Genomic DNA, 19,514 nt, shown 5'->3' with positions numbered 1-19,514 from the left:
TATTGAAGTAACATGGTCTTTTTTGTGATATTTTTAAACAACATGTTCTGATGGCAATGATTGATGTTTCGTTTTGGAATATTCAGAAATGGCAAAATTGAGAAAATATGACAGTTTTAGCAGCGACGTCTTGAATTGTTGTCTTATGACTATTTTCAATATTGAGCAAACACACTCTAAAGTTTACATCATTACAAGTGGGCCAGAGATGAACTTTGATCATCAGAACGTAAACTATAAGCTATTGGAAAGGTGAACTAACACATAAGGTGGCCTTCACGAGCTTCCCTGTTTATTGAACCACAAGCGACTGTCCCCCTGGCCATACAAGGGAGCCATTGTTATTTACAGTATGGGGGGGATCAGAGGAATTAAAAACTGAAATTCCGAGCAACCCCCTCCCCCACCAACCATGATGAATTTGAATAACCATCCCCTCTCTAACCCATATATTTTGACTTACTCCCCATCCCACTTTGAAAAGTTAAATATCAATACATGTATTTGTAATTTGTATAATTTTCAGATACAGCAATAATAAAGACCTTTCAAATCCTTGTTTGCCCCGCTAGATTATCATCAGTTGCCTCAAGATGATTGAAAATGGTGAAACCAAAAGAAATGGAATGTCAAACCACAGGGGACCCAGAAGTCTGGTTGTTGTTGTTGTTTATATTTTTGTTTATGTTTATTATTCATGTTGTTGTTGTTGTTGCTGACCCAATAAAATTCAGTGAACATAACTATTGTGTTGTTTCAAACCTAATACGGATGTCATTAGAAACTACAAGGATGCTATCATTATTTCAAACGTACACTCTCTTCATGAAGAGACAACACAACTAATAAACATAAACAACGCTGTGGTCAAACAGGTTATTGGACGCAAGTCAATTAAATATGTATTTCTGTTATAATAAAGGGTGAATTCACATTAGTTCAATTCCGTCCTACATCCTATCAAAAGCAAGCAAAAGATACATAATAGAAATTACACACAGTGTACTTTGGTCATTTTTGTCTGGTTTCATGTAGTAGTTACTGTCCTGTTCAAGTATTTATTTGCTTTACATTTAACTTTTAAAAGAGTAAAATATACTTTATCAAATCATCATTTATATGCACAGAATGCGTTTTACTTATTCAGGGTCTCAAAACTTTTATACTGCAATATTGTGGTAATCATGAGATAGCCAAAACTTGTGTCAAAGAGGACAGATAAAATAATAACAAAACAAGAAAACAAGAAATCCATTTACAGGTTAAATTTACATTTGGTTGAAAGACACAAAGAATCTGTATCGCTCATGTATTTTTGGACGATGAAAAATTCTCTTGCAATGAAAGACGGGTTTGTAATCGTGTTTTGTAAACCTTGTAGAATTAGCTTTCTTTAAACATTCTCCCAAATAATCAGTACCCTATAGAATGGAGAGTCTCATGCATGCTCAGGCAAGTATGCCAATTTTTCATCACAAAATACTGACAAATTACTCATTAATAATGACTGCCAATATACTCGGTATATATATATATCATATATATATATATATATATATATATATATATATATATATAAAATTGTACCATATTTTTATGAAATTTTACCCTATTTTAATCTGTAGTGTTTTTCTTTCTCTTCCACTGTACTAAATGCTTCAGGACATTCCCAAAAAATAAGTAGCTCCCCTTTCTTCCTCTCCACATTTTGAGCAACTTTCATTGTAGCTTTTAATTTGAGAGATCCCTGTCTGATTCCTCCGACTCCCGGGCTGACGGCTCCCTAATGGTGTAACACGTCGCCACGGGTGAATCGGCATACATATATGCCAACTCAACCATGGACCCTCCACAGCCAAACAGTGCAACTTTACAAGAAAGTGACTACAAAGTCATTGCAGCTGTGTTCACTGGGCCGGAAATACGAAATTGGGAGGACACAGCGAGACATTATACATTAAATGGGATCACTCATATCATCTACTAGATCGATACCAGGGTTCGAATGGTCTTTTATCGTCTAGAATTTATAACTAGACAATATTCGGCCGGTCCGGACAATGTCACACCTAAAAAAATATCCAAACATATCGGCTACTATCGATAATATTGTCTAGGCTTTAAAACTAGACTATATTTGTTTCACATCATTTGCTGCATCCCGACAATGCCGCATCTCAAAAATATCTAATAGTATTGGATACTATCGATAGCATCGTCTAGGCTTTAAAAGTAGACGATACTATCGATAGCATCATCAAAGCTTTAAAAGTAGACGATATTTTTATATCCTTGGCTTGATTCCGACATTATCGTATATCTGAGAGTACGTATCTGACACTATCGATTATATTGTCTGGTATCATCTAGGCTTTAAAACTATTAGATATATACATGATCCTTGGCTGGATCCCGATATTATCGCACCTCTAAAATATCAATGAAATCGTCTTGTATCGTCTTGGCTTTAAAAGTAGATGATATTCTTTAACATCTTTGGCTGGATGCCGACCATGTCGCACCTTAGAACTTTAAACTGGACCAATAAAAAAGTGGAAAGGTGGGAGATAAACCATGTCATTTTTGATCGTTTTATCGTAGAAACACACAAACGAGATGTAATTTGAAGAGACATGGAGGTACAAGTTTGTACCACCATGGATAAACCAGACGATACTAGACGATATTATTGTCAGTATTGATATTTTTTAACTTTGATACCGGACTGTATATACCCGACAATGTCGCACCTCACAAAAATCCTATTGTATCTGATACTAATTGATAGTATCGTCAAGGCTTTAAAACCATGGAGGCACATGCAAGCTTGTACCTCCATGGAGAAACCAGACAATACCAGACGATATTATCGATAGTATCCGATATTTCCGTAGTTTACACCCAACGGGCGACGGTGATGCTCTAGTCAGTCAACTTAACGATATTATTGATTTTATATGATATTTTTGTGGTTAACGTGTCATAGGCGACCATGGTGCTCTGGTCAGTTACATTATAGACGATACTAGACGATATTTCTGATTATGACAGTATCGATATTTTCTAATTTTGATACCAGACGATAGCCGATATCATTCCTTCGTGCAATGCGGCGCCTTCATGTCTGCCCGAGAGGGGCTGGGTACCCCTGATATTTTCATACGGGGGTGTGCCGCCAAAGTCGAAAACATCTAACCATGTATATTCCAAAAACAACCCATTGTTGGGATTTGCTTGACAAATTTTAGGAATTTTCACCTTTTAATATTCTGTTCAATGTGAAGTTTTCCCTAAAGCGGTTAGGGAAACCGTAGGGTTATCGACCCACGCTTAGGGACTGGTCAGTTTCTTCGGCCTGGGGGGGATTATTTTTTGCCGACGTCAAAAAGTGGCTGACCCCCCTATTCAAATTTTGAAAACAGGGTGACCCCCCCCCATCCCGAATTTCGAAAACAGGGTGACCCCCCCTGCACGCGACAACTGTAAAACAAAAGGTGGACATAATATATATATATATATATATATATATATATATATATATATATATATATATATATATATATATATATATATATTTTACGTACATTTATATTTTAACAGTCATTCTGTGTTTTAATGAAATTGTTGACATGTCACTTGTAAGATAGAATTTCAAAGTGTCAGTCTTGAAGTTTGAATACAAGTACATTTTGAAAGAGTTGTGAATGTATTACACATTTTCTACGCTTAACCAGATGTCCTGAAAAGAAATGGATGTCAATCATTAATATCACAGAGGAAAAAGCAGTAAATCAAAAATTTTAATGGGTGTTAAGGCTTGCCAGCCATCCAATTAAATCTCCTGAGGAGCCATAGAGAGGCATTTTAGCCAAATCTGATGTGTGCAGTGTCTTAGATGACCTTTTCTTGTAACATTGAAACCATAAAAGCACAGTTAATAATGACAAAAACTGCCTTTTTAACTGTTATTTTGGTCATAAAAAAGCATCATTCTACAGAAAACCTGAGACACAAAGGAAAACAGTTGCATCAATGACAACAAATATTATCTTGTCATTTTTCTATCTCTAAAATAAGTCACTTTATCAAATATATATTGTGAAATATTTGTGCATGTTGCTTTCTCATACTGAATTCTCATACAGAGAACAGAAAAGTATCAGGAATTTGTCATGCTTTTCATATGAAATGCAGATTTCATAATGGTACACTTTCACTTAGCAAACATCAAGATATCTCTGGCATATATCTCTGATTTATTAAAGTATGGCGCCCGAAGGGCGCGGAGAAAAATATGAAACATCCTGATACCTCTGATATATATTTTCTTGTATATTAAAGTCATGCACTGGAAGGGCAACCATGATGAAAAATGTCTGAAATATTAAAGTAATGTGCTCGAAGAGCACGCTGAAAATTATTGAACATAAAGATATCTCTGATATATATATGCCTGATATTTTAAAGTTGGACGTGCTAAAAATATGTCTGATTATTAAAGTTACATGCCCGACCAATTATGACCAATTAATATGAAATGGAACAGAAACTTCTGATAAAACCACTGGCATGTGCAAAATTATTGAATTTAAAATAATACTTCTTCACAAAAATGAAAAGCTACAATATTTATGACGTTTTACATTAATGTTTTGAATGTCAGAAAGAAATATAGATAGATTTTGATAAGTGCCATGCATTTTTGAAAGAGTATGATATATGTTGTTTCTAAACGAGCAGAGAAATTTTTATGGGTATCTGTTGGAATATTAAAATTAATAAAGACGTGAATTTGGGTAGGAAAATATCAGATATGGTCATGTGACTCAACTTGTCAAGATTGAGGTAGTCATTTTAAAAAAATTAATAATCCCAATAATAAGGCCAAATATCAATCAAATCTGATGGATTTTGAAGATAATAGACCTCATAGACTTTTTGGTAGTTTACTACAATAATAATAATAATACCAATATAAAAAGTGTTCAGTTTACGGCTTGTTATATACAGTGTGTAGCAACTTTGGCCGCAGACTGAACACTTTCGCCATATAGACTGAACACTTTCGCCGTAGACTGAACATGGGTCATGGTGTCATTTGTATATTTTTGCATAGATTGTGAACTAAATAAGGGTTTCCAGATGGTTGTTTACATAAGCAGATTACAATGTGTTAAATATGAAATTATTAAACATAATCATAATTTATTAATAATCATAATTATTACTACAATGGGGTTTCCAGAAGGTATTTACACAAAAAAGACGACATTGTTTGTAAAAAAGCAAGATTTTATTATTCTGTAACATATTCATATTAATAATTTTTCAATATTTATAATTCATTTTTGATCATAACTGGAAATATCAACACAAATAATATCTAATTAGCCTGTGTCATAAATAGTCAATGATAAAAAGTAGGTACAAGTTGATTTATTCAAAGACTTTTACATTTCATTATTTTGCGAGCTAAATTAGAGACACCGATTGGTGTCGTACTAAACTACCAAAAAAGTCTATGGGGTGGTTCGCAGCGGCAGTGATCTGTGGCGCTGACCCTTGACCCGAGCGCAATCGATAAGCCACAGCACCACTGCGCAATCACTGCTAATAACGCAGGGACAGCCCAACCCTATAAGGGGAGAACCACTTGATTTTTTTTTGGGGGGGGGTATGGAGGAAGTGGGTATGGGAGCAAATTTTTTTTCCTGTCAGAGTGACAGCAATTTTTTTTTTGACTGTCAGACCTGCATCAATTTTTTTTTTCAAATGGAGTTGCAGTGCAATTTTTTTTTTCATTGGTCATCAAGTTTGTAATGCGTTGTATATAAGGGAGTCGTGATTATTTACGGCCTGAAACTCCGAAATTTTTAAGATATTGATGTGTGCAATGGTACAGTCTGGTGCAATCTGAGCGGTGTTTTTGATTTTTTTTAATAAGTGAAACTCTTAGAACACCCCAAGGGGAAGAGTGCAAGGGGGGGGGGGTTTCCCCCTCTCGTATCGGAAATTTGAGAAATTGATGTGTTTAATGGTGCAATCTGAGAGGAGTTTCACTTTATTTTGCACTCGATAAAACTGTTTGAAATGACATTGAACACTTATATTTTTTTACATTTTTTGCATGATCAGTGTTTGAGTCACAACATTCAACAACCAAACAATGACAATACATTTTGTGAAAAACAGTTCTGTTTGCCAGAGACTGAAGACAAATGAATATACAGAAACGGAAAATCTGTCCCCTTCTTTCTGTCCCCTTCTGTCATTTCTCCAGCTGTCAGCTTCTAATGAAAAGCCTGAATATGGTATGTTGTCTTTTATGGTCAGAGAAACTAGGCTCACACATTGTATTTCAATATATTTGTTGTTCCTCAATATTTATATTGAGAGAATATATATTAGTTTTAACACTATAGTTTATTGACTCCTGTCTTGTGTTTTAAATTTTCACAATTTACAGAAGTCAAATAGTCCCCTTTAGATAGTGCCTATGCCATTGAGATATGGCAACAGAAATCCTGAAATATGATTTCTTGGGTCAGAAAAGGGAAGGAAAACATTGAGTATACTGAGGTGTAAAGTAGACCTATGTAGTGCATGCTTATATCATAACTGCTGGGAAAAAACATAAGAATTGCTTGTGGTAAAAACATTTGCGCCGCCTATGGCGGCGCGCCGGCAAAGAATACATGAGAATAAGGTTTCCAAATTTTGCTCATTTCTGGTGCATTGTGACAATTTTTTTTTTCACTTCTGTCTGTTATGACAATTTTTTTTTCTCAGGCCATGACAGGATCAATTTTTTTTCTTCTATTGCACCTGTGACAATTTTTTTTCTTCAAAATCCTCCATATCCCCCCCAAAAAATCAATGGTTCTCCCCTAATATCTGAAGGCCTCGAAAATAGAAAGACACCGAATAATGATAGGCCAGAATAGAAAACAAGAAGAGAACTTTCGCCGTATAGTCATGATTCTTTTCATAAACAACAACAACAACAACACTAAATTACCGTGGGTCCACAGTTACGAGTGTAGTGATACATAGCGGCCGCCTATGCATAGAATAAAGGTACTACGCGGCGGCAGCTATATATCACTACATCACAGGCGCTCCTTAGTTGGGTAGTCTGCTAAGTGGATCGATTTTCGGATCGATCTATTGATCCCGTAGTCGATATGCCCGCCACTGCAACCAGTGGCGGGCATATCGAGTATATTGAGATGTAATTACAGAGTAGTTCAAGACTCTCCTCCAAATAAGCTTCCGCCAAAATATGTTTGGGAAAGTAGTAGTGCTGATGCTTTCAATAGTGTGATGAGTAATCAAGATTTTACAAAACATTTGATAAGTTTTGTGAAATATAATGAAGGCCTTGTTGATACGAACTCAGCAGCTATCACATTAACGAAAATTTTTTCTAAAGGAGCCGAGAAAGTTTAAAAATTAAGTACAGCAATCCTGGAAAAAAGAAGAAAAGAAATCAGTGGTTTGACCAAGATTGTAATAATTTACGCAAAGAACTAAAGATCGCTATGAAAGCCTTTGATAAAAATCCCAATGATTATTTTTTAAGATGCAATTATTTCAGCTTGAGGAAAAAATATAGAAAACTTCTGAAATTTAATAAAAAGCAGTATAGCAGATGTTTAATAGACAGATTAGAATCAACAAATAATAACTCAACTGAGTATTGGAATATTTTGAAGAATCTTCGTTCCAAATCAGGGGCATCTGTAGATGAGGCTATACCGTACATTGTAAGGACTGGGTAAAATATTTAAGTCACTTTACAATTCATCAACAACTGTCGATGAAAATGTTATTTCACACGAACTAAATGATCTTGAAAAAATAAAGAGATTGAATACGTATCTAAATATGCCAATAAAACACAATGAGTTATTGCTTGCTATAAAACATTAAAAAATCATAAAGCGCCAGGAGAAGACTCAGTTATAAATGAAATGATTAAAGTCAGTAATAGTCTTTGTATATAAAGTAGCATTCTTAAGTTATTTAATCACATCTTACAAAGCGGCAATTTTCCAGCAGTTTGGAAATCCACTTTATTAGTTCCACTTCACAAATCGGGGGATAAGTGTGATCCGAATAATTATAGAGCAATTGCTCTTTCAAGTTGTTTCTCAAAACTGTTTACATCAGTGATGAATAGGAGGCTTATTAAGTATCTTGAGGATAATAATCTTTTTTCTAACTTCCAGTTTGGTTTTCGAAAAAACAGACGCACATCAGACTGTGTTTTTCTGTTAAAGACTGCTATTGATAAGATGTTCTGCTCGGAAAGATTGAAAAAATTGATCAAACAATCTTTATGTGGCATTTGTAGATTTTAGAAAAACATTTGATTGTGTCTGGAGAAAAGGCCTCTTTTTAAAAATGCAGAGGCTGGGTATATCTGGTAGCTTTTACAATATTGTTAAGTCCTTGTATGATGGTACTCAGTATAGTGGTCCGTCCTCAGTCTAGTGGTATTTTAGATGGGTTTATCTCCTCGTGCGGTGTGGAACATGGTTGCAATATGTCACCAACATAGTTTAATATTTTCCTAAATGATCTTCCACACGAGTTTGGTGGTTTTTCTGATTCTCCTATCGAAATTGGAGATCAGAAGTAAAATTGTATTTTATATGCAGATTATTTGATACTGATGTCAAAATCAGCTGATGGTTTACAAAATTGTTTAGATAAGTTGCATCATGCTTACAGTAAAATATGGGGCCTTTCAATCAATATCAATAAGACAAAAACAATGATATTTAATAGAGGTAACCGTTTCATAAAGAACCGGCAATTTTTTATTGAGAAAAGTGTGATTGAAGCAGTGAATCAGTACACATATGTTGGTGTGTTTTTACACCTAATGGAAAGTTCAAACAAAATATGATTAATCTTAAAAATAAGGCTATGAAAGCTTTATTCAGCATTAAAAAGTCTATATTGTGTGAAAAAATACTGAATCCAAAGCTGTGTTTAAAACTTTTTGATTGTTTGATTGTCCCAATTCTTTCATATTGTTCTGAAATATGGGGACGGAAATTACAAGTGTTGATAACTGCCTTGAAAGTCTTTGTATATCATATCTCAGGTTTATTTTAGGAGTAAGTAAACGCACCCCTTTTGAGGGTATTAGATCTGAGCTAGGTAGATTTCCTTGTAAAATTAAGCTCAATATGTCTGTGATAAGATATTGGTGTAGATTAAATAATTTACCAGGAGACCATATTTTGAAAAATGCACTTAGAGAAAATATACAAATCAATTCTCCATGGGCAAAATTTGTTCATCACGTTTTGGGAAGTTACAATCACAGTCGTGTTTTCAGTGCATTTAGAGTAAATTCTTATTCTCAGTTATGTAAGAAGTTAAAACATGAGTATGAAAATCAATACTTAGAAACTTGGAAGACAACCCTTTTCAATGATTCAAGGAAGAATGGAAGTGGTAACAAATTGCACGCTTATAGAATCTTCAAGACCAAGTTTGGTTTTGAAAAATATTAAGAGATATTTCAGATTTCAGGTTACGTAGAAGTTTAACAAAATATAGACTGAGTGATCATAATTTGCGTGTTGAAATTGGTAGGAAATGTAAACCTCATTTACCTTTAAATGAAAGAATTTGCTTGAGATGTGATAGTAATGTAATAGATGATGAGTTTCACTTTTTATTCACATGCAAGTGTCATATTTCTGAGAGATTAATTTTGTGCCAGAAAAGCGGAACAGATTTTTCTATCACTATGAGTGTCGAAGAAAAAGTAGAAGAGATGAAAAAGATTATGGAACAGAATTTTCTAAACCTTGCTATATTTATAAGGAATTCTGGTGTTTGCTGACCCCTCCAGTAGCTACCTACAGTTAGCTGGTTACAGTTAGAGTTATATGTGTACTTCAATTCAATTTACTTGGATTTTAATATCCATTTGATGGTGTTCAGTTTTGGACATGTTGTTCTTTCATCTGAAATGTACCATACCACACTCTCTGTCAGTGTGTGTTGAGTAATAAAAGATTGATTGATTGATTGATATCGACTACGGGATCAATAGATCGATCCGAAAATCGATCCACTTAGCAGACTACCCAACTAAGGAGCGCCTGTGCACTACACTCGTAACCGTGCGTGGGTCCACAGTCCCTCGTGGGCTATTCTGCTCTGGGACTATATTCTACCCCAAAGACGAGTGTACAGAAGCAAGGGTTGTTTCTCGCTTCTGTGCACTCGGGGTAGAATATAGTCCCAGAGCTGAATAGCCCACGAGGGACTGTGGTGGGTCCATAGCTGTGGTGATTTCAGACGGGATTCCTGCCTTTTACGGGTTGATTTTGACTTTTACTTTTTGTGGTGGCGGGGTTAAAATCGTAAAAGTCAAAACCAGCCCGTAAAAGGCAGGAATCCCGTCTGAAAACACCACAGCTATGGACCCTCATCTACCTCTTCTTATCCGCGCGTGTATCGTCTCTTTCATGATGCAGGTCAAAGGTTACATTGAGAGGGCGCACACTTTCTCAGCAGTGCAGGGTCGTTGATTGTTTAGGACAGCTGTAGGTCATAACATGACCACATATACTCATAACGCACGTGATGGATTAAAAAGCTTGATGTTGCAATCTTTTGGACTGGTCCAACATTTATATCGTGAGGCGACGTTGTTCAGGCTTCTAATTTAAAGATGAATTACAAAGATTGCCAGGTAAGTGTCTACACATGCAGCCACACTGTCCACGGTATATCAAGTGTGTGGAGGGACTGTGCTTCGTAGCCTCAGTTTACGAGTACTGAGCATGTCCTCTTGTATAGTTTTAACACGACATACGAACTCGATCTCTTGCTCGAAGGGTTTACCAAGAAGATGGTTTCCAACCAAGAAGGTAGTTACTGTATTACACAGTGGAATATTACACCGGTCACCAAGGGTAGCACAGGGCACTATCGTGTTTGATTGCACACTTTTCACCACAGTGAACCACTGTATGTGAACCTTGATCATTTGATCATGGAGGTAGCAGCCTCCATGATTTGATCGACCAAGGCTACACAAATCATACCAGAAGGAGGGACGTGCCCGATTAACATTTGCAAGTTACTATTGTTCTGTGTCAGTGTCACGTGACAGCCAGCAAAGACAGGGACGCAGGTCAACGACTTCTTACCTGAAGATGGTGGGTGCCAGATTAGACTAGACTATTCGGTGTACATCTGTCAGTATTTAGTAACATGTTAGGGTCAAATAGGAGTTCTTTAATGTCCAAAGTACAGGTAGAAGTCTCGCTTCTACTTTTTATGGCCAAAGGAATTCCTCAAATATGAAAGACAGCAGCGTACTAGTTGACCCATGCATATTTTTAGTCCCCACGGACACCGTCCGGGGGACTTATAGGTTTGGTCATGTCCGTCCATGCGTGCGTCCGTCTGTCCGTCAGTCCGTCCGTCCGTTCACGCAGATATCTCAGATACGCCTGGAGCGATTTCATTCAAACTTGGTACATAGATGCTTAATATGTCATACATATGCACGTCGATTTGTTTTTGATACGATCCAATATGGCCGCCAGGCGGCCATTTTATTACGATTTTTTCATGTACAGAGCCATAACTCAGGCATATCTCAACTGATTTTATTCAAAGTTCGTACAAGGACATTGACCTATGTCATACATATGCACGTCGATTTGTTTTGTGATACGATCCAATATGGCCGCCAGGCGGCCATTTTATTACGATTTTTTCATGTACAGAGCCATAACTCAGGCATATCTCAACTGATTTTATTCAAAGTTGGTACAAGGACATTGACCTATGTCATACATATGCACGATAATCTGTTTTGTGATACGATCCAATATGGCCGCCAGGCGGCCATTTTGTTATGGTTTTTTCATGTACAGAGCCATAACTCAGACATGTTTCAACCGATTTTTATTCAAAGTTGGTACAAGGACATCGACCTACGTAACATATATGCACATTGATTTGTTTGTGAAACGATCCAATATGGTCGCTGTGAAACGATCCAATATGGTCGCTGTGTGGCCATTTTGTGACGTTTTTTTCATGTACAGAACCAGTGTTTCCGCTGCCCACTCGCCAAATCGCAAATGCGAGAAAAAAGTAGCGTTTGGCGAGAAGATTTTGGCAAAAGTTAGCCAAACTTGCGAATCGAAAATTGCACTATGACGTCATCACTTTGTCTGTCCGCGCACACATGTCCTGCATTCAACTTGAGACGTCATGCTTTATCTCTCTAGCTACTTCCCCGACCTTATGCGTCAGGAGATCCTATTTGTAACACATACAGTACACAGTATGAATAAAATTGTAACGAAATAACTCACAAATCAATTGTACCGCATATATCATGACAAGTTGACTAAATGTTGCGAAGTTTTGGGTTTGACTACGCGCAATGTGTGCCTACAGATAACTCCGTGCAGTGACAGCCATGTCAATTTGTCATTGTCAACACTGAATTGAATTGAAGGATCGTAGTGACGGTGAAACTGAGCAAAAACGGCAAACTTTCCTTTTTGACTTTGGCTGCTCCACCAATATGGGGGAACCACCCCTACAACAACATTCTAAGCGCAAGTAGAGCTATGAAATTGAAAGAAAGATTATGATCAATGTAGGAAAGTCGACCGTGAATTTGGAAAGGAAGGTAGCGGCATGCATACACATGGCATTTTTTAGAACGTAGAGCGAGTAAGGCACTCCTGAATAGCGAAAATGTTCATGGTGTATTGCTGCCAACAAGAAAATACCTTTACTGGCGTTAGAAACTTGTGTGAATTGGCTTCCTTAAATATAAATTCGCGACAATTTTCAGTGTATCACGGACCGCGGTGTATTGTGACGTGACATCGTATACAGACTTTCAGAGAAGGCGCTCGCTCGTCCGCCAAGTCGGCCTAGTTCCGCATTCACATCGTGCAAATACGCTAAGTCTTGTCTGCGATATTTGAGCATTTAACTTGATCGTCAGTGAAACAAAAATATGTTTCTCCATATCTAAAGGGTATAAATTTGATATTTTACGGTTCTGTTTACATAATAGATGTGAACATTTGGATTTATGATCCGTGATTTCCGCGATCGAAGCTGGCCGGCTGTGAATACACACTTACGTCTTTGATGATGACCCCTGACCCAAGCGCCATTGATATGCTGTGCGCTGTCCGAGCTTCGCTTGTTAAACTTCAAGCGTAAAGCAAATGTATTGGAGGTCTAAAAAAATGCACATATTTCTCAAGTCTGAGAGTATTTTACTTTCGAACTGCTACTAGTATGCTGAACCAGGTTTCGTGCCGTTGTCTGTAGCGATATGTACAGTACACGATAGCGATTTCAGGTTTGTTACTGAATATAGTTGCATACGCTTAAACTTTGGACAAGTGTCGCTTGTAATGCGGGCAAATTTTATGTTGTATGCGTGGCTGATGATGGCGTCTTGTAATCTGAACCATAAATTGGTGTACTTTTAGTATCCATAGTAGCAGTAACAGGGTTTATTTCCGTCATTCTTACTGAAAATGCAGACAGATATTTATTTTTGCATATTAATGAGAAAGAAATGACGTCATTTGTGATCAGTGGTATCGGCTTGGCTAATTCAATATCTGGTTTGGCGAATAATTTTTTAGGGCTTCTAGCCAAATTTGCTACAAGATTTTTGGAACCCAGGGAAACACTGCAGAACCATAACTCAGACATGTATCGAGCAAATTTATTCAAAGTTGGTACAAGGAGATTGACTTATGTCATACATATGCACGTCAATTTGTTTTGTGATACGATCCAATATGGCTGCCGTGTGGCCATTTTGTTATGATTTTTTCATGTACAGAACCATAACTCAGGCATATCTCACCGATTTTATTCAAAGTTGGTACAAGGACATTAACCTATGTCATACATATGTGAGTCAATTTGTTTCATGATATGATCCAATATGGCTGCATGGCAGCCATTTTGTTACAATTTTTTCATGTCCTTAGCCAAAACTAGGGCACGTCTCAACCGATTTTATTCACCGATTTTATTCAAACTTAGTAAAAGGACATCAGACCAAATTCATGAAGAGGACTCTATCATCTCTGAGGACTTGTTATCAAAGTACCCATTAATAAGTGGGGACTGTGTCATCTACGATGACTTGTTGTAAATGGAGCTGTATAATATCATTTTTACGCTCCCATATATGCATATGTATATATGCAAATGGGAGGTATTCGTTTAAGGTGGCAAAATGGCGTCTGTGTGTACATGTATGCATGTATGTATGTATGTATGTCTGTTAGTCCGTCCACATCAAAAACTCCTAAACCGTAGCACCTACTGTCTTAAGGCCAAGTTACACGAGGCAACTCGTTGAGCAACGCGACGAGCAACACAGTAGGCAACGCGAGTTGCCTGCCGTGTTGCTTCGTTTGTATGATATCGTCGCGTCGCCAGAGGGGGTCAGGCGACGTTGCCCGGAAAACCGACACGTCGGTTTTTCAGGCGACGCGTCGCCCATCGCTTGGACGAGTTGCCCCGTGTATACACTGCGTCGCGTCGCCTGAAGAACCTTTGACCTCTACTCATGCGCAGAACAGTGATCCTGTTTGCGCTCATCGATTGTAACTTGTTATAGTGGCGCGGCATAAGCAAAATTTTCATAACAATTGTGCATTTTATGATAAAAGCATGAAATTTGGTATGAATGTAGATTACCATAATATCAATCAATTTGGATACCAAGCCACCAAAGATTAAGCCTCGTTCTGGTGTGGCGGCCATTTTTAAATATGGCGACCATCAGTCACTATAAAATCCCCTACTGCTCTACGGATGATTCTGTGGGGAATAGTGGATGTATTTCCATTATAAGTGCCCATTAAGATTACTATTTGCATATTTTTATAAGCATAGAGCCTCGTTCTGGTGTGGCGGCCATTTTGAAACATAGCAATCTTCAATTACTGTAAAATCCCATAGGTGCTGTTCTACGGATGATTCTGTGGTGAATAGTGGACGTATTGTAGTAATAAATGCATATTAAGATTACTATTTGCATTGTTAATGTTTGATTATTTAATTTTCTATGAAAAGAAGCTTCTCTTAATAAAATTATTGACAATATGGCTGCCATAAGGCCAAAGTGGAAGATTCAAAATTGCCAAATTTAATGTTTTGTACGATGAGCAGCTGTTAGCTGTCCTGTGTAAGTAGACTTTCAGAAGGTACCGTTCGGAGTTTTCTATTTTATTTTTATTTGTAATTGTGTGATGCACATGTTTCAACCATTTTTAGCTCATATATGGTTTTATATATAAATACCAAAAAGAGCTTATATGATGAGTTAACGTGGCGTCTGTGTCTGTATATTTGTGGGTATGTGCGGATGTATGTCCGTCACACACAAAGGCTCCCATACCGCCAAAGCTACCGGTCTCAGTATTTGGTGTACATGTAGATGTAAGGGTTGAGATGTGAATTAGTTCAAATGAACACGTCAGTGTCAAAAATGTGCAAATGAGGTAAGAAAAAGCGAAATTCTGAAACAGGCTTGAAACAATCTTACTCCACTGACTTGAGTCATTTCCTGTCATTGTTTATGAACTGTTACATATTAACAGACCTGCTCAAACCATAGACAGTAGAGGGGAGGAAGACCGTCAGTAGAGGGGAGGAAGACCGTCTATGGTCAAACTAAGGGGGGGGGGGGGGGGCTAGCTGCCTTTCTGCTATGCATGTTGCTAAAGTTGACCTCCAGTACCTAAAGTTTCAGACCTTAATTACTTTTGTCATTCTTGTTTTTCTGGTTTAAATATTTCTTGTTGTTTTTCTGGTTGTACTGTGCTGAAATCATTGTCATAACATCAACGTAGAATTTTCCTGCACTGAACAGATAGAAACAACATTTATTGTTGATCTTTGGTACCCATACTGGTATGTACCAATTCTGATCAAATTTGAGCGACACCGTATAATTGCGGTATTTTTTAGGGTTGTAGCTGGTGTGTGTGCATCACACGTACGGCACACTCACCAATTTTGCAAACTATTGGCATAGATCGGCCTACGGGTATGAAGAGTTTGAGTGTAGAACAGCGTGTCCCATGTTCTGCCAATGGATGGGGGTTCTTGAGTAGAAACGCTGAATATGAGCAATATTTTGACATTCTAATTATCGTTTCTAAACTTTGTAATTAGCCATTGACGAGTTTTGCAGGGCGTTCTTGCTCAAAAGGCCTAACATGGAAAATTGTGCGGGGAATTTAAACCAATCCTTCACTCTTGTTCATCTACATTCATATATAGGTCTACATACAAAAAACATAATAATATTTACTGTATAACAATTTTTTTAAGTTTGAACGCTGAAAGCAATAACATTTTGCGGGAAAATCTCTTATATTGTCCCCATAATTGTCCTCTTAGAGATTTATCATGTAAACTACAATTAGTGGCGCCATTTAGAATTTGACCACGTGGAGAACACGATCATATTTTATATTATTTCTGGCTATATATATATTACGTTTTATACATTGACTTTTTATATATTGCTTTTTATAATTCATTTAAGATACCGATCTTGTGTAATTTGATATAAATTTCATGATTTACAAATTAGTTTAAGAGTTATTTCAACGTCACGTCAATGGTCTGCACAAATATAGATTCATGCCCATCATGACAGCCCTGCGCCCACACAGAACTTGACGGGGTGGAAACCGTCGATCTCGCCATATATATCTTTTGTAATCTTTTAATGATGATGCCCATAAATATCTTTTGTAATCTTTTAATGATGATGCCCCAACCTTAAAGTGTCTGGGTTTTATGGTAATGTGTCTATTGCTTGCAAGCTTGTTTATCGATTCTTTGGGTGCGAGAAATGTTTTGTTTCCTTGTTTGAAAGGATATCTCTAGAAGTGCAAGTTAAGTAGCTTCCAGTTCGTTCTGCACCCTGTCTATTAGTTATGCATAGTTTACCTTTCTACTTTAATGGAAGGTACGCTTGGCACCTTTTGGTCGTCTTCGCAAAACGAATGGCTGTTCCAATTATGCGGTTTCCACCCGACTAGAATTTACCAACAGCGCCACTGTCGTATGTTAAAAAATGTGAAAGAGGCTCCCACCTTACTTTCCAAAATGTTTAATTTGTTTCGAGTTTGTCTTTGATTCGTTTTGGATATGTGTTCCTACATTCTTTTTGTGTTAATAAAATGTTTGTTTCGCTTCGGATATATGTTGGGAAGTTTGGATTAGTGTGTACGGTAATGTTTTGTTTGTGTACAGAAAGATTATGGCGAGCCGCAGCCGGACCTCTGGTGTTTCAAAGTTGATTTAAGTGGCCATTTTGATGCTTGCGTTTCGAAACCCATGTTGTTTCTCAACAGTCGCAGTGTAGATTCTTTCTTAGTTTGCTATTTGTTCTGTGTCGTCACTGTCTACATAGTTGTGTATAAAACTGAGTGTTGCATAATTGCCTTTCGTATTCGCATACGTAATCTTTTGTATCAACGAGCACACATAGACATGCCAGGCTCCAGTATATTATACACCAAAACGGTAATTTGCAAGATGTTTTGCAAAACGACGAATGTATCAAGTGTCATTATACTTGCGCCTACACCAGATCATTCTCACCATGAGGAGGGATAACTACTAAAGAGAACAAAAATTGCCTTTTTTTTTCAAGGCAGATAAGTGGAGGCAGTAGCAATGGCGGTAACCATAAACAAAATTGCAAACGTTTTCCCAATTTCACAGAATTTCACACGGTTCAGAATTTTGGACAAGTGTCTGTCCTTCTGAATGTTAGTAAATCTGAAGCACTGCAGTTCGGTTTGTGGAAAAATAAACGCGACACCTCGGCCTCGCCTGGTTTGAAATGGGAATCATCATCCAAAAATTATATAGGGATTTAGTTTGGTTACGACTGTTTAAGACTTCTACTTAACTGGGAGAAAAATCGAAAGGCATTAAGACCGTTTTGAAACTTTAGTCAAAGCGTAAGCTAAGTCTGTATGGATCAAATCATCAAATCAGTAGCTCTTCTAAAACTGTTTTACGTATTGTTAATTCTTGGTGCTTCTGGTGAACTTTGAAGCCGATCAATCAAGCAGTTTTCAAGTGTTTATGGAATAATGGCCTGACAGAATAAAAAGACTCACATTGATTGGAACTTACGAAGGAAGGCTCAAGATGCCCGACATCTTTGCCCTCCATGATGCATTCTGTGCTTCATGGATTTGTAGACTGTGCAATTCAACGATCTGGTAAGCTTTGCTATTGAGATGCTAAGTATTTATGGAGTTGATTTTCTAATTTTCCATTTCAACTTCAAAAACTCTGCTAGCTTTCCATACTCAGACGCAATACCAAAAGGCACAAGGCAGGTTCCTGCTGCTTTAATACGCCAAATCCCAGTTATCTAGATATCCGCAATCAAATTATTTGGGGCAATATCAACATCTCGAACAATGGTAAAACTATTTTATCCACACTAGAGTAATTCGAATATCATCTACATTAATGACATCGTCGATGACTATGGCGACTTTCTTTCGCCTATAGTGTTGTTAGAAAAACTGAATATCACGACTAATTGGATTGCGGAATGGAAAAAGCTTTTAAATCTCATTCCAAAACAATGGAAATGTATTTTGAAAGACACCCGTTTTGATCAGATATGTAGACAATATGATTTTGTGTATGTAAACGGAAAATGCTTCTCTTTCATAAGGACTGAATAGTTTAAGATTGTTCACAATATTCTTCCAAATGGTTTGAAGCTTTTGATTCGGAAAATCAACGATTCTCTCTGTAAGGTTTCTGAGTTTTTCTGAACTGTCAAAGAATTGCAAATTTCTGGACGGTCATTCCATTTATTTGGTAAGTAAATCTTTGGTTGCAATTGCTCATATAATGAACATATGATATATATGAATTTAGAGGAAGGCCGCAATTTTGTATGCAAGTTTTGAGGAGAGTCACCATTTTCAAGGCAACCAGTAAATATTTCAATCGCACCACCCTGCTTCTGTAATTCTGTCCTTACCCTATGTTACCAATCAAACATACCCGTGAAGCCATCTTGACATGACAAACATGTCTCTATAAAAATATTCAAATATTCTAGCTGTACAATTATTTAGTTGGAGTCTTTATATGTTGATTATCACGACAACATCTCTAAGATTTTTCGAAAACATCCATCATTAATCCGATCTGTAAATTATCTAGTAGGAGTTTCTTTAATTCGACGATTTGAAATATTACTATTTTTGTGGTTGAGTCATATTGCAATTTTGCCACGCTCTAGAAAATGTTTTGATAATGGGTCGCCACGAAACACAGTCCGCTCTTCAAGCATGCGCATCATAATCTTTTGCAAGGAACTGGCGACAAATTGGCGAACGAGTTGCCTCGTGTACTGTTCAAGTCGCGTCGCTTGATGCGTTGCCTACGCGTTGCTCATCGTGTTGCTCGGC

General features: G+C 37.1%; 1 protein-coding gene across 1 annotated transcript in view; it reads left to right on the top strand.

Annotated features, from left to right (window-relative positions):
• Positions 1–10,521: 10,521 nt before the first annotated feature.
• Positions 10,522–19,514, top strand: part of LOC139115250 (tetratricopeptide repeat protein 38-like) — a 43,869-nt gene continuing 34,876 nt past the window's right edge. The window contains exon 1 of the mRNA XM_070677227.1: positions 10,522–10,723. Within this exon, the coding sequence (XP_070533328.1) occupies positions 10,703–10,723 (21 nt within the window). The 5' untranslated portion in view covers positions 10,522–10,702. The remainder of the gene's footprint in view (positions 10,724–19,514) is intronic.

Source organism: Ptychodera flava, chromosome 17 (assembly GCF_041260155.1).
Source record: "Ptychodera flava strain L36383 chromosome 17, AS_Pfla_20210202, whole genome shotgun sequence".
Classification (NCBI taxonomy): domain Eukaryota; kingdom Metazoa; phylum Hemichordata; class Enteropneusta; family Ptychoderidae; genus Ptychodera; species Ptychodera flava.
The sequence above is the reverse complement of the archived record's forward strand: the minus strand, read 5'-3'. Positions and strand labels throughout refer to the sequence as shown.